This window comes from Endocarpon pusillum (assembly GCF_000464535.1).
Source record: "Endocarpon pusillum Z07020 unplaced genomic scaffold C679989, whole genome shotgun sequence".
NCBI lineage: Eukaryota > Fungi > Ascomycota > Eurotiomycetes > Verrucariales > Verrucariaceae > Endocarpon > Endocarpon pusillum.
Genome location: NW_006913462.1, coordinates 84,003 through 96,575, shown reverse-complemented (window position 1 = coordinate 96,575; position 12,573 = coordinate 84,003). Strand labels below are relative to the sequence as shown.

Sequence of the window (12,573 nt, the reverse complement as noted above, 5' to 3'; positions counted from 1 at the left end):
GCGCTGTAGAATTCTCTGTATGATCCTCCTTAAGCATCCCATTTGCGACCTTATTAACATGATCATAGCTTATCGACTGGCTTATCTCATCCAATGACAAGATATATTGCAAAAGTGCTTGCTCCTGTATCTCTGACAGCTTATAGTTCTTCGGTTTTCGACTTATACGAGGTCCTATGCCCTTTAATCGACGTTGAACGCGAAATTTGCTCACTCGATATTCGCGCGCCTTTTCTGCAATAACAGGACGCTCCCCTGCCTCACGCTCTGCAAGAATATCTCGTACGGCATTTGCTACGCGCTCATCTATCTCCTCATTCGAATCAGGCATGTTGTGGTGGAGCTATACACAAAAGAATACACGCTATTTGGAAGAAAATCGAGAGGAGCGTTACGGGTGTTGATGCGTTACGGTGTCGGCCACGCGCTGCGCGCGGGCTTGCCAGGGGGGCCCCCCCTGCAAGTGGGGCCCTACCAGGGCTCCACCCATTGGGCCACGGGTACTAGTAGTTACCGTAGTAGTGAGCTGGACGCGAGATCAAAGCAAGGTCACGTGTATGATGTTTTGAACCTCAATAAGCCAACGGTTGCGGAGTTCATGCTCATTGCTTTCATGTGCTTGCATGGCTCTGCCAATCTGACCTCCCGCTGACCTCCCTCTGGCCTTGACTCTATGAAAGAGAAAAACCGGCGTAGGGTGAATGGCTCCCACAGTGGTATACAACGGGATCCAAAACGATCAGCCAAATGCAGAGGCACTATTCACAGGCCAGAAGATCTGGTTCTCAAGCACAGTACCACAAAGAACTCGATTCATTGAATTTGTCAAAGTCAATGGAGGCGAGGTCGTGCAGCTCGAAAAGCAGGCCGACATCTGTCTGTACGATCATGCGCGGAAGAACCCTCCTCCAGGAATGTATTCCTACCGATATGTCGAGTATTCCGTAAGGAAAGGACAACTTGAAGATCTCGAGGCTCATAAAATTGGCGGTTTGAGTAGTAGAGCTGCGAGGCCTGTTGGAAGCGTCACTTTGGCCTCAAAAGGCGCCAGGACTACTTTCACGGAGGCAGATGATCAGATGCTATGGGACTGGCTAAAACCCTACAAAGGAATGAAAGGGTCTGCCGGGAATGTTATCTACCAGCAGCTCGAGGCAGCAAATCCCAGGCATACATATCAGAGCTGGAGGGATCGGTGGCTAAAACATGTGCAGTACCAGAACAGGGATGCGATGTCTAGCAATAAAACGGGGCAGCAAGCTATGGCACCTGGAGAGAAAAAGCCGTCCCTAACGAGGACCCCATTGAAAGCATTACGCAGCGGAATCGATGGTACTAGCGACTTCCCAAGAATAGCTGTTGAAGTGCCTGTGAAAGAATCACCAAATCGCAAACGCGGTAGGCCGCCTAAGGTCCGGCAAGGAGGCTCGAATGGCGACACTATTCATGTAGCCAGTCCAGTAACTACAACACAGTCGCCCACGCCTATGAAATCAATGCGAAAGAGGAGTGATAGTGGACCACAGTTAAAAAAGACGCCCATAGCGAAACAGAAGAGTGACGCCGTATCCTGGAAATTCTCTAGGGAAGAGAGGAATCTGCTTCTGGGTGCTGCGGAAGCCATCCTTGAAGTACCTAAAGATGAATCTGGGCCAGCATGGGAGCACATGGCGGAAGTGCATCGATCTCACACTGCAGAGCAATGGAAAACCTATTTCCATGAAGTCGTCGTACCATATTATCACAAACAGCAGAAGAAGTCACAGGAACGAAAGAAAACGACGAGTATCGACACTGCCAGTACAAACGGTCGACAGGGAGAAGGAGACACCAACAAGGCTCAATCCACGATGCGGAAGAAGGGGAAGAGCCAGAATATAGAGATGTCTAGCGAGAATGTCCGGCAGAATAGGAATGGAGATACAGTGAGCACACCACCAAGACCGAGTCGTCGTCAGCGGAGTCCCTCTTTCACACCACAGTCTCCAGCAGACTGGAAGTCAGAGGCTGACGGAAGTCGGCAGGCGCCAAATCAATCACGAAAGAGAAGTCCAGCCAAAACCAATTCGCAAGAGTCAGCCGGTTCGCCAAACCTTGGTAGCCCAGCCCATAAAAGGCAACCCTTACGACGGATCAGTGGAGTACAGCAGCATGAAAGCGAGGACACAGAATGGACACCCCTGCCATCAGCCAAGCGACGCAAGCTGTCTCTGGCCGATAATCCGGTTCTTGAAATCCCATCAACCCCCGAGCACACCCAGGAGAGCGAAACTCTTGAAGATCTACCGGGTACACCGACACCAAGAGCTCGGAAAAGGCCGCATCACGAACTAGAGCGCTCTTTCTCACCCCTTTGCGTTTCTTCCGATACTGCTGACGAAGAAGACAATCTCCCAACCACTTCTGATCGAACCCCTAGACGTAAAGAGACCATGGACCCAGAAACCCGCACAAGTCCAATCTCCGTGCACTTAGTCAGTGATCACGAGCCAGGCATCACATCTAGTTTATCTGGGGCGCGAGCCCATAACGTCGACATTGCTTCCAGCGGCTCACCAACCCCCGAATTCGAAACCGCGCCAGACTTCTCCCAGAACCACGAAGACACTGACCAAGACGAGTTCGAAACCGCAGCAGAACAGCCGCAGGCCGTGCAGAAAAAATCACAGCCGAGCACGCAGGCATTGTTTTCCAACACCACCCAGCACGGCGAAGGTTCATTTGATTTCGGCCTCCCAGATCCAGAAGGAGGCTGGGAGGCCATGGACCCGGCCCCGAATCTTGGTGAGCGGAGTAATCGAGGAGAAAGGACGACATCTCCAACCTCAAGCACGACCTCCACCTCCACCTCCGATTTGGATTTAGATACCTGGGTGCAACTTCGCGTCTCCGAGGGCAAGAATCTCAAACTTCTCGTCACAGCAGCCGAAGCGACGAATCTGCAAAACACGCTGGCTGATAGTGTGTATGAGAGTCTGGAACGGGGTCGTGGTGTTCCTAGGGATGTTAGAGGCGTGTGGACAAAGGAGGATGATGAGTTATTGATGGGGACTGATGCAAGGGGGGTGGAAAGGGTGGAGCGGAAGCATGGAGCGAGGAGTGTGGCGGAGAGGTGGGAGTGTTTGGCCATATGGCGGGACTAGTTCTCGAATAAGGAAGAGGGGGGATTTTTGTAGCAAGCCAGCAAGAGAGGGGGAGAGAGAGACTTGAAACCCAAAAAAGAGTCTATCCACAGTCCCTGAATGATCAAGAAGAATTACCTCGTAGTCTCCTGCAAAACTCTAACAATCGCCTAGCTACCCCTGCTATCCACAAAGTGTTGACCAAAGAACTCCTTCGACAGCCCATTCCAAACACAAGCACAGCTATCAGCCACCTCCAATCTCCCCGTCAATCAACCAACCATGTTAATTCTCACAAGTCCGCTATCCAAACACCCGAGACAGCTATTCAGAGCTCCGCTGCCCCTTCCGCCTGCCTGCCGAGAAAAAAAAAGAAAAAGCAACGTAGAAGTTGGAGTTAGAATCTTCACACCTCATCGCTCCCAGATTTCCGATGGCCCCGTACAAGCCGTCGACCGCGACCGCGTCCGCGCCCGCGCAGGCTGGACTGGGAGTGCACGTTGATGGTATCGCCTGCGCAATCACTGGCGGCATCGTCATTTCCATTTGCCTCTGTGTCGTCGTGAGCGACTTCCTGCTTGGCTTCGTCTGCAGCGTGCTGGGGGCGGGCAGGACCTGGAGGGATGATGGGATCGGAACTGAGGTGTTGGCCTTCGGATTTAGTGTTGCTGTTGTTGTTTTTGGCGGTGTTATTCTTGTTGTCATTGACGCCGACGTTGATCGGAGCATCGAGGTCGTGATCGTGATCGGAGCCAGATTGACTGTCCTGGATCTTCAGCTGCGCGTGCTTGGTCTCCTTGCCCTTGCCGCTTTCACGCGGACCTGGAGCATGGGACTCTTGACTCTCACTTCCAGAACTCTCGATCCAATATCCGCCTTCGACGCCCTCGTCGTACTCTTCATCTCTATCTCCCTCGTCCTCTGGCTCCTCATCCTCGTCCTCTTCACCTTCCTCTTCCTCTTCTTCACCAGCGACCTCGTCCGGCTGCCCCTGTTCCTGCCGCTCCAACCACAGCATGGTCTTCTCCTTCCTAAGCCTCTGTTCTTCGATATACTCCCTCACCAATGGAGGGAAATTGGGCTTCCATGTACCTTTTGACATTGCGGTGGCTTTGTCATATATGGCTTTGATGCGCTCGCGTATGATCATATCTTGGTGAGTGGTGCTATTGGCGGAAGGGTCTGGAGCGGTACTGGACTCTGCTGTGATGGGTTTTGCGGTGGCGGTGGTGGTGGACATGTGAGTGGACTTGGATCTGGATCTAGAAGTGGAAGTAGGCTGTTCACTTCTGGCTCGTTTGGAGGCTCGCTCAGGAAAAGGTGATGGCGATTGAGGGTTCAAGTCCATTGGAGAGGAGGCGGATGTTAGACGTTCGCTCCGGCGACGTTTGTGCCTGTGGGGCTCGTTGGGTGAATGAAGGTTGGAGGTTGCAGGTCGGCCACGAATAGAAGGGGAGGCGATTAGCATGTCAGCTCGTGGGGTGCGACGCGTACTGCTAAGCCAGTCGAGTTCTGAGGCATCTTTGAATCTTGAGTCGTTGTCATCGGGTTGTTCGGAGGGTGCATTGTGCACATCAGAGTCGGATGACCCATCCAGCTGTGTGAGATCTCCGGTTTGCAGTTCCTGTGCTCGCTCTCTATCATCTATCACCTTAGCGGCTTGAAGAAGCATGCCGATACCCAAGGCATCTTGGGCGTATGGATCTTCCTGGCCGGCGCCTAATGCTTCCATATGCTGCAGCTCTTGTTGAGCCTGTGCTCTCTGCTGCGACCGCTCAACCACCTTAGGAGTGCTCGTAGAGTCTTGCTCGGTCGAGAACATTGTCGGCATTTTGAATGGTGAGGTCTGCTCTGGCCTATTCAGCTTATCATCTTGCTTGGTAGAATCAGAAGAGAAATGGCGGTAAGGCATCTTCGACTCAGACGTCTTGTTTTGCTCTGGTTGATCCGTGACACTCCGAGAAAATTGGGTCTGCATGCGATATGGTGACATTATTGGAGGGTTCTTCATTTGATCCGTCCGTGAAAGGTTTCCAGACCGGTTAGGTGTTGATGCAGGACGTTCTGTACGTAGGACTCTGCTGTCCTTTATGCCTGGACCTTGTGAAACGAATGGATCGTCGATCAACACATGCTTTGATACTGATGCATGTGGCAGCATTCTTCCAACCGACGACGAATGTTTTGTGGCGTTAATAGCCGGGAAACCAGAAGAAACACTGTGAGGTGGCGAGAATGTGCCCAAACGTGGATTTTTTGTGTTCTGGAATCTGACTCGGTTGGATTGATCACCTTCATGTCCTATTCTGATTCAGTGACCAACCTTTTCTGTTGTACAAGTATGCTTTCACTCACGCCCGATATCACGCAAAGACTCCTTCATTGCAGCCGCCGTTTCCACAGGATCCCAGCCGCCTTCGCCGTCATTCTGCGTGGCTTCACTATCTTCGTCGTTACCCTCCTCCGTCGTAAGCTCGCTTGCATTCTCGATGTCGACATCCGTACTTGAATCATCATCTTCATCCAGTACATCTGCCTTCCTCTTTTTCTCTCCAGCTTGAGGTTGTACTTTACCGTCAGCTTCATCTTGTTTCGCCCTCCTCGCCCTAGCGGCAGCAACCCTAGCCCTCAGATTCTGGTCCTGACTTCTCTCGAGTTTCGCTCTTGCCATTGCCTCAATCCTCCTTCCCTGCTGGGTAGTCTTGTTTCCACCAAGGGCTCGATGCACAGCAGAATTGCGCTCAACAGCGGTAGCCTTCGTCTTAGGGGTTGCCTTTCGAACCTTCTTGATGCCACTTCTCTTGCCTTGTGCCATGATAAACTTGACTCCATCATATTCGTAACCTCCATCCTCTTTCTTGTGCATGCAGATTGGTTGCATGTAGTCAGCATGTGCATCCTTGAGCTTAGCATGGACACTCCAATCTTTCCGTCCCATTGTAATCCCAGCGGGCTGTGGTTCTGTGTTTTTGACACAGCGAGAGCAGATCTGGTGATGGTCAGGGCAATTTTGACATTTGTAAAGAATCTCGCCATTCTTCTGCTCACAAACATCGCATTTGATGGTCTTTAGGTGGGTAATCTCGAAGACTTGGACATTAGCATCAGGTGACGGTTTGGAAGCTGATGGCGTGGTGGTCTTCTTTGCTGCTGCAAGTTTTGCGCGGGCGTTAGCAAGAAGCTGAGCGGAGTTGGTCATCTTGGAGCTGCTGCCAGAAGGTGTTGTGAGGGATGCCGCTGCTGGTGTGATGAGAGAAGACGGTGTTGCACTCATAACAGACGGTGTTCCAGGTGTGGTAGGGGATGCCTGGGTCAGTGGTTTTGATAATGTTGGCCCGGATGACGAGCCTGCTTCTTGAGGATGTGGGGGGGCAATGTCATATTTGGTTGCAGATGCCATGGGAGCCGGAGACAGAGGCTTTTGCTTGCTGGTAGGATCGCTTGAAGCCTGCGTGGCGGACAGAGGAGGTTGTTGAGGTTGAGATGGATCAGCCATGGCTGCTTTGGATGGTGGCACGTCAAAGTTCAAAGATGGCTTCAACGAGAAGGATCTACCAAATATTGGAAGGGTGTTTGACAGTCGATGAGGATGGATGATTAGGGGCCACAAGGGTGGAGGGTTTCGAGAGTAGAAATAGTGCTGGACACCTGAAGAGCAGGATTCGTATTCAAACGACGGAATAACACATTCTATTGTGTACAAGTAAAGATGGCTGCAGAGTGAAAGTATTCAGTATGACTAGCAGAGTAGGTATGCTTGAATTGCGTGTGTTCTCTTGTCGTCAACAGTGACTGCCGGAATTAACCGAGCCACCGCATGTAAGCGGTGTTGATGGGCTTTGGGACTTACCATACTCCGTATATGGACAACCAAGTATGGACTGAAATTGTGTTCAAGCACGTCATAAGTGACCTTAGAAGGAGTGAGCAAAGATGACTTATTTTCGAGCTAATCTTCACACTGAGCCCTAGTCTCTTTGGGACAGCATTGAACAGGGCCAGAAGCCTTTGGCAGACCAGACTCTTGGGTGTTCACATTAGGAGTCGCTGGATGGGTAGCTAACATTTTCATACCGTCTTCACACCGCCGAATTCGGTAGGCACCAGGAATGGCATCGCTCTATGTTGGGATTTTTGTAGCTGTCAAAACGGTATAGGAAGCTCGCAATTACGAAAAATAGTTTGCATATCTCTTGAGTTCACGTGCTATTTATGTTCTGGAAAGTTATTAGCCAATGTCTCAAATAGCTTCCTCATTGCCACTTACTGATTTCCTCAACCGGCATTGGTTCTATCCCAACAATCTCCGCGGCTGTCTCCTTGTCTTTGATACGTTCATCCCGCATAAATGGGAAGGCCAGAACTTCTCTGATTGTGTAATTGTCCGTGAGGAACATCACGAGCCGATCGATGCCCATGCCCCATCCACCAGTAGGCGGCAGGCCATATTCCAGTGATTCGCAGAAATTCTCATCAATCAGTTGAGCTTCTTCATCTCCTTGATCCTTCTGTCGAGCCTGCTCCTCAAATCTCAGCCGCTGGTCAAATGGATCGTTTAGCTCGGTGTATGCATTGACAATCTCCTTCTTGCAAACGAAAGCCTCGAAACGCTCACATAGACCTGGCTTGCTGCGATGGTATTTGGCCAATGGTGACATCATCTGAGGATGCTCTGTAATGAATGTAGGGTTGATGCATTTCTCTTCAATGAACTCTCCAACAAGCTTGTCCAGCATACGAGCATTCGTCTGTGGTGGCGAGCATTCGACATTGCACTTCTTCAAAACTTTCCTCAAAAACTCATTTGTTTCCGTGGTATGCAATTCTGGCCCTGGTGGGAACTTCTCTCCCGTAGCCTCTTCCAGAGCAGGTATCATTTCAATCCTCTTCCACGGTCTTGCCCAGTTGACATTGTAAGTCTCACCATCTTGGGTGTGGAAGGTCGTTTCGTAGCTACCAGTTACATGCTTGACCAAGCCTGATACCAGTTCTTCGGTCAGATCCATAACGTCATACACGTCGGCATAAGCCCAGTAAAACTCGCACGTGGTGAATTCGGGATTGTGAGTCAGGTCTGCACCTTCATTTCGAAATTGCTTGCCCAATTCATACACTCGCTCAAGTCCACCCACAATCAACATCTTCAGATACAGCTCCGGCGCTACCCGCATGAATAGATTCTGCTTGTACTCGTTGATATGTGTGACGAATGGCTTGGCTGTAGCTCCACCGGCAATTTGGTTCATCATTGGCGTTTCAACCTCCACAAACTTCCTCTCGTCGAAGAAGCGCCGAACGTATGACACCACGTTCGCTCGGGTTATCATTACATTCCGTGACTTCTCATTCATTATAAGGTCTAGATAGCGCTTGCGAAAGCGAGTCTCAACATCTTGTAAACCGTAATGCTCTGATGGTATCTGCTTCAGGCAAGGGGTCAAGAGAATGACTTGGCGTGCAAAGATCGAAAGTTCTCCTTCAGGACGATTCTTCGGTGCTGTTCGACCAGGGTAGCCAACAACACCAATTATGTCTCCTCTTCGAAGATGTTCATGCTGTGCCTCAAACTGAGCATTATCGGACGCCTCCTGAGCTTGACACATGACCTGCACCTTAACGCCCTCAGCTCGGATGTCATAGAATACCAGCTTAGATCCAGATGCTCGCTTGGTGTACACCCGGCCTGCGACCCGAATCTCTGTATCCTTTTCATGTTCGCCGGTCTTGATTGATGCATACCTCTCGAGGAAATCTCTCAGGTCGACATTGGTTTGGAATTTATGTGGATACGGGTTTGGGTCCTTGCTGTCTCTCAATCTCTTAATGCGATTGCTTCGAATCTCGAAATATTGCTACCTAACGTCAATGGCGATAACGGGTAAGCTCAAGTGTCGCTTACATTTGGTGTTAGATTGCTCTCGTCATCTTCGGCAGGTCTCTTCTTCTCGGTCTTTGCAGGTGTAGCTGCCGCCCGTTGTTGCTTCCTCTCTTCCTGTGCGCGGAGCTTCTGGCGTTTCTTGAGTTCGGTCTTCGATATCCTCTCACCTGTAACCTCGTCTAGATGCAGGTTCGCAACGTTTTCAGTGACTTCATTCGCGGAGTCCGCCATATCGACTAGCTTGTTGGGATGTAAAATGTGAACACAGGAACAAGGTACATCGCATTTTACTAGTATTGTGGGAGTGCTGTGGGGAAATATGAGTCAGTCGATTCAGGTTGCATGAGTCAGAACAATTAGTCCTTGGCAGCGAACTTCATATCGAGTCTACTGCCCAAGAGACACCTGTTCCTATCTGTGCTACCATCTAAAGGGGAACTTGAACGATATCATATTCTGCTGAGCATAGTTCCCGAAGCGTCACTGCCTGCTAAGTAATCCACAGTCGATTCTATCCTACCTTCTCCGAACCGTCCTCTACGCATGGCTTGATTGACCATGATAGTCCATTCACATTTCGAGCGTATATCACTCCATCCGTTCTAGCGGCTATCCTATTTCTGTCAGCGTGCCCAATGACCTTCGCCGAAAGACACCAAAGGATCGTTGTTGTTGAGAATGACGTTGGGCGAGTCAGGTAGGAGGAGTAAGGTTATTAGCATGATCAAGACTGCTTCTCTCGCTACGATAAAATGTTAAAGTTGACGTCTATGTACCTTCAAAGAACTTTCCGCCCTCGTCAACCCTGCAACTCTCTGAGGGGCGGCACATAGACCACATGTTGCTTTTGTACTTGAGACATCTAAGAAGGATCCTGTAATCCCTAAGGTAGTGGTGCATGCTCCAACTCTGGTTAAAGAATCTCATTAGGTAGGGCTCGAATTTAGCAAGATGCCTTACGGATTCTGTGTTTCTCGGTCTGCAGAATTCCAAATTTACAGTTTCGGGTCTTCTGGATAGCCATTTTAAATCCTCCTCCTTTGATTTAAGAACCTGGCTTTGAACATTGCACCTTCACCAGAATCTCACAACACCAAGCCTACCACCAGTATCAAATTGGCAAGCTGAGCTCTGAATGAGTTTGATCAGTGACCTCGCTCGGAACCTCTGCCTCTTGTGATGTGAATGAAGCACAATGTCTAAGGCTAATTCGAAGAACCTATCAACGTCGAAAACAAATGATTTGTCACCGCCGCCAGCGAAGCGCTTGAAGTAAGCACACCTAGGAAATTAATCATCATGCCGACTGGCTAACTCTCTGTGCACCAGATTCGAAGACGAGACAGTGAAGGTCTTTGTAGGGCATGAGGAGAAGGCCTTCATAATTCACAAGCTTCTTGTCTGTCAAGCGTCCCCCTACTTCAAGGCTGCGCTCAATGGAAGCTTTGAAGAATCGGTTGACGGCAAACTTTATTTGTACGAACAGGAGCCGGAACTATTCAACTGCTTCGTCGAATGGGTGTATTCAGGAAATATCGATTTGCTCAAACTCTGTGGGGAGCAGCGCCACGATTCCAAGGTCTGGACGAAATTTTCGAAGCTCTACCTACTATCCAAGTACCTCCAATGCCCAGCATTCGGGAACTGCCTTCTCGACACAGCGCCCGTCATATCGCCCCTTGACAATCGAAAATACACCTTGCCAGATACAGGAATTGTGAAGATGGTTTATGAGAAAACAGTAGGGCAGTGTGGCATTCGCAGATATTTGACGGCGGCGTTCGTCTGGTTGACGAAAGACATCGTTCCCAAAGATACGAAGCTTTTTGGTGAATATTTCGCTGGTTTGCCAGCAGATTGCGTTCTAGATATCACAAATCTCGCTGTGGGAGCGGCCCACAATGGGTACCGGAATCCATTCAAAGAGTGGTCACCAGATATGAAGACTTACCATGACAAGTGACAGGGTCAATAATTGTGGAATTGTCAGGGTTTTGATGCTAGAGAAGCAGGACAAAGTCGTGGCTTGAGTTTCATCAGGCAAGCGGAGAAAGCTGTGCGTTGTATGCTGAAAGGCAGATTGCAATCATGAGTCACCTTTACTAGCCGGGGGATACTGGACCGGTATTTTCTCCCTATGAGAGATCGTCAGGAGTGCTACAATGGCGATAGTGTGGACAGAGCATTATCATGACCAAGTTTGCATTCTTTATTGCGAAAATCTATGCTGACTCCGTGAGCACTAACAAGCGATCAGCTCATCCGCTTGCTTTGTCCCTATCCCCCATCGAAGCTAGAAAGTATAATCCCATCACCAAAGGCCCATTTTCGTCAAGGCAGAATACTTATTTGTGTGTATCACTTCAAGCACCTGCATATGAGGCCAAGCTACTGTATTTCTTTTGGTCACCCTATCCACTATTCTGCGTCTTTCAACCAAGAACCCATATTGCTTCCATTAGGAAACCCCTGTTAATGCTTCGGTGCTGCAACAAACAATGTCACGCCCCCCAAAGAGGCCAGCAGCGCTCGACAGCAACCTTCGGCAACTTATGTCACGTCGAGGAGTGATGATGCCTTCAAACCATCGTCTTGGCTCGTACTCAGGCTTACCTGCGCTTAACAAGAAAAACGACATCGCTGCAGTTGATCAATCAGCTGGTGCGTCGTCCGAACCACCCCGTAAGCGATTAAGGTACGATATTTAGCATCCAGTCTCTGAACTGTGCACTAACTTATAGAATATGCAGGTTTGCAGAAGACGCTGTCACTGGCATTGTCGGATCCGAGAAAGTCTCATTTACTGTGCATCAACGCTTACTATGCGATGCTTCCAAGTTCTTCAAAGACGCTCTATCCGGAGGCTTCAAAGAGGCGACCAAGAAACAAGTGAGGCTTCCCGATGTCACTCCTACTAGCTTCGAAAGCTTTCTTTCGTGGCTTTACTCTAGCTTCCCGGGTCAGACACACATGATAGAGGAATTGAAGACCAGCGTTCCGTATTTATGCTGGTCGCTGGCTCTGCAACTTTACACACTAGCCCATTATCTCCAGTGTCCAGCCTTCGGCAACAATGTCATTACTTGCATCCGAACTCGACTTGACGATGACTTGCCAATTACCGAGCCTAACGCCCAGCAGATCACAGACATCTATTCTCAGACCTTAGGTGATTGTGGTCTTCGCCGCTTGATTGTACTTATGCATACTATAGTACCGAGTGACGAGGCACTGCTGAGTACCGCAGAGCAGATAAGTGCATGGATAGAAAATGTGCCGGCAGAGTTCACTAGGAATCTTAATGTCAGGTTGATGATTGAGAATGTCAGATGGGTTTCAGGCTTTTGGGCCCAAGGTTGGGTGGTTGAGCGAGTGGAAGATGACGAAGTGGGATATTCAGTAGAGAACAACGATCTGGGAAAGCCAGCCGCTCATTAATGAGTAAGTGAAAGCAGCTCTGGATAACTCTACCTCGACTGAATTTGGAGGGACGTATTGCATGTGAGCACATGAGCTTGACCATGGCTCTCAAGCTGAATTTTAGTTTGAAATATTGAAGTCGTTAAGGCTCCT

At 49.7% G+C, this 12,573-nt stretch overlaps 6 protein-coding genes across 6 annotated transcripts; 3 read left to right on the top strand and 3 right to left on the bottom strand.

Annotated features, from left to right (window-relative positions):
* Positions 1 to 701: 701 nt before the first annotated feature.
* Positions 702 to 3,143, top strand: EPUS_07960 (uncharacterized protein; the record flags this gene model as incomplete). The annotated part of the gene is made up of 1 exon (XM_007787452.1): positions 702 to 3,143. One exon carries the CDS (start codon positions 702 to 704, stop codon positions 3,141 to 3,143), a length of 2,442 nt encoding a protein of 813 aa, XP_007785642.1.
* A 385-nt stretch (positions 3,144 to 3,528) lies between these two features.
* Positions 3,529 to 5,115, bottom strand: EPUS_07959 (uncharacterized protein; the record flags this gene model as incomplete). The annotated part of the gene is made up of 1 exon (XM_007787451.1): positions 3,529 to 5,115. One exon carries the CDS (start codon positions 5,113 to 5,115, stop codon positions 3,529 to 3,531), a length of 1,587 nt encoding a protein of 528 aa, XP_007785641.1.
* Positions 5,116 to 5,469: 354 nt separating this feature from the next.
* Positions 5,470 to 6,618, bottom strand: EPUS_07958 (uncharacterized protein; the record flags this gene model as incomplete). The annotated part of the gene is made up of 1 exon (XM_007787450.1): positions 5,470 to 6,618. The coding sequence occupies one exon, from the start codon at positions 6,616 to 6,618 to the stop codon at positions 5,470 to 5,472; it is 1,149 nt and encodes a 382-aa protein (XP_007785640.1).
* Positions 6,619 to 7,328: 710 nt separating this feature from the next.
* Positions 7,329 to 9,231, bottom strand: EPUS_07957 (Lysine--tRNA ligase; the record flags this gene model as incomplete). The annotated part of the gene is made up of 3 exons (XM_007787449.1): positions 7,329 to 7,339; positions 7,390 to 8,974; positions 9,022 to 9,231. 3 exons carry the CDS (start codon positions 9,229 to 9,231, stop codon positions 7,329 to 7,331), a joined length of 1,806 nt encoding a protein of 601 aa, XP_007785639.1.
* A 964-nt stretch (positions 9,232 to 10,195) lies between these two features.
* EPUS_07956 (uncharacterized protein) lies at positions 10,196 to 10,963 on the top strand (the record flags this gene model as incomplete). Its single annotated transcript, XM_007787448.1, has 2 exons — positions 10,196 to 10,272; positions 10,330 to 10,963. 2 exons carry the CDS (start codon positions 10,196 to 10,198, stop codon positions 10,961 to 10,963), a joined length of 711 nt encoding a protein of 236 aa, XP_007785638.1.
* A 535-nt stretch (positions 10,964 to 11,498) lies between these two features.
* On the top strand, positions 11,499 to 12,438 carry EPUS_07955 (uncharacterized protein; the record flags this gene model as incomplete). Its single annotated transcript, XM_007787447.1, has 2 exons — positions 11,499 to 11,695; positions 11,751 to 12,438. The coding sequence occupies 2 exons, from the start codon at positions 11,499 to 11,501 to the stop codon at positions 12,436 to 12,438; spliced, it is 885 nt and encodes a 294-aa protein (XP_007785637.1).
* Between the last annotated feature and the right edge of the window lie 135 nt (positions 12,439 to 12,573).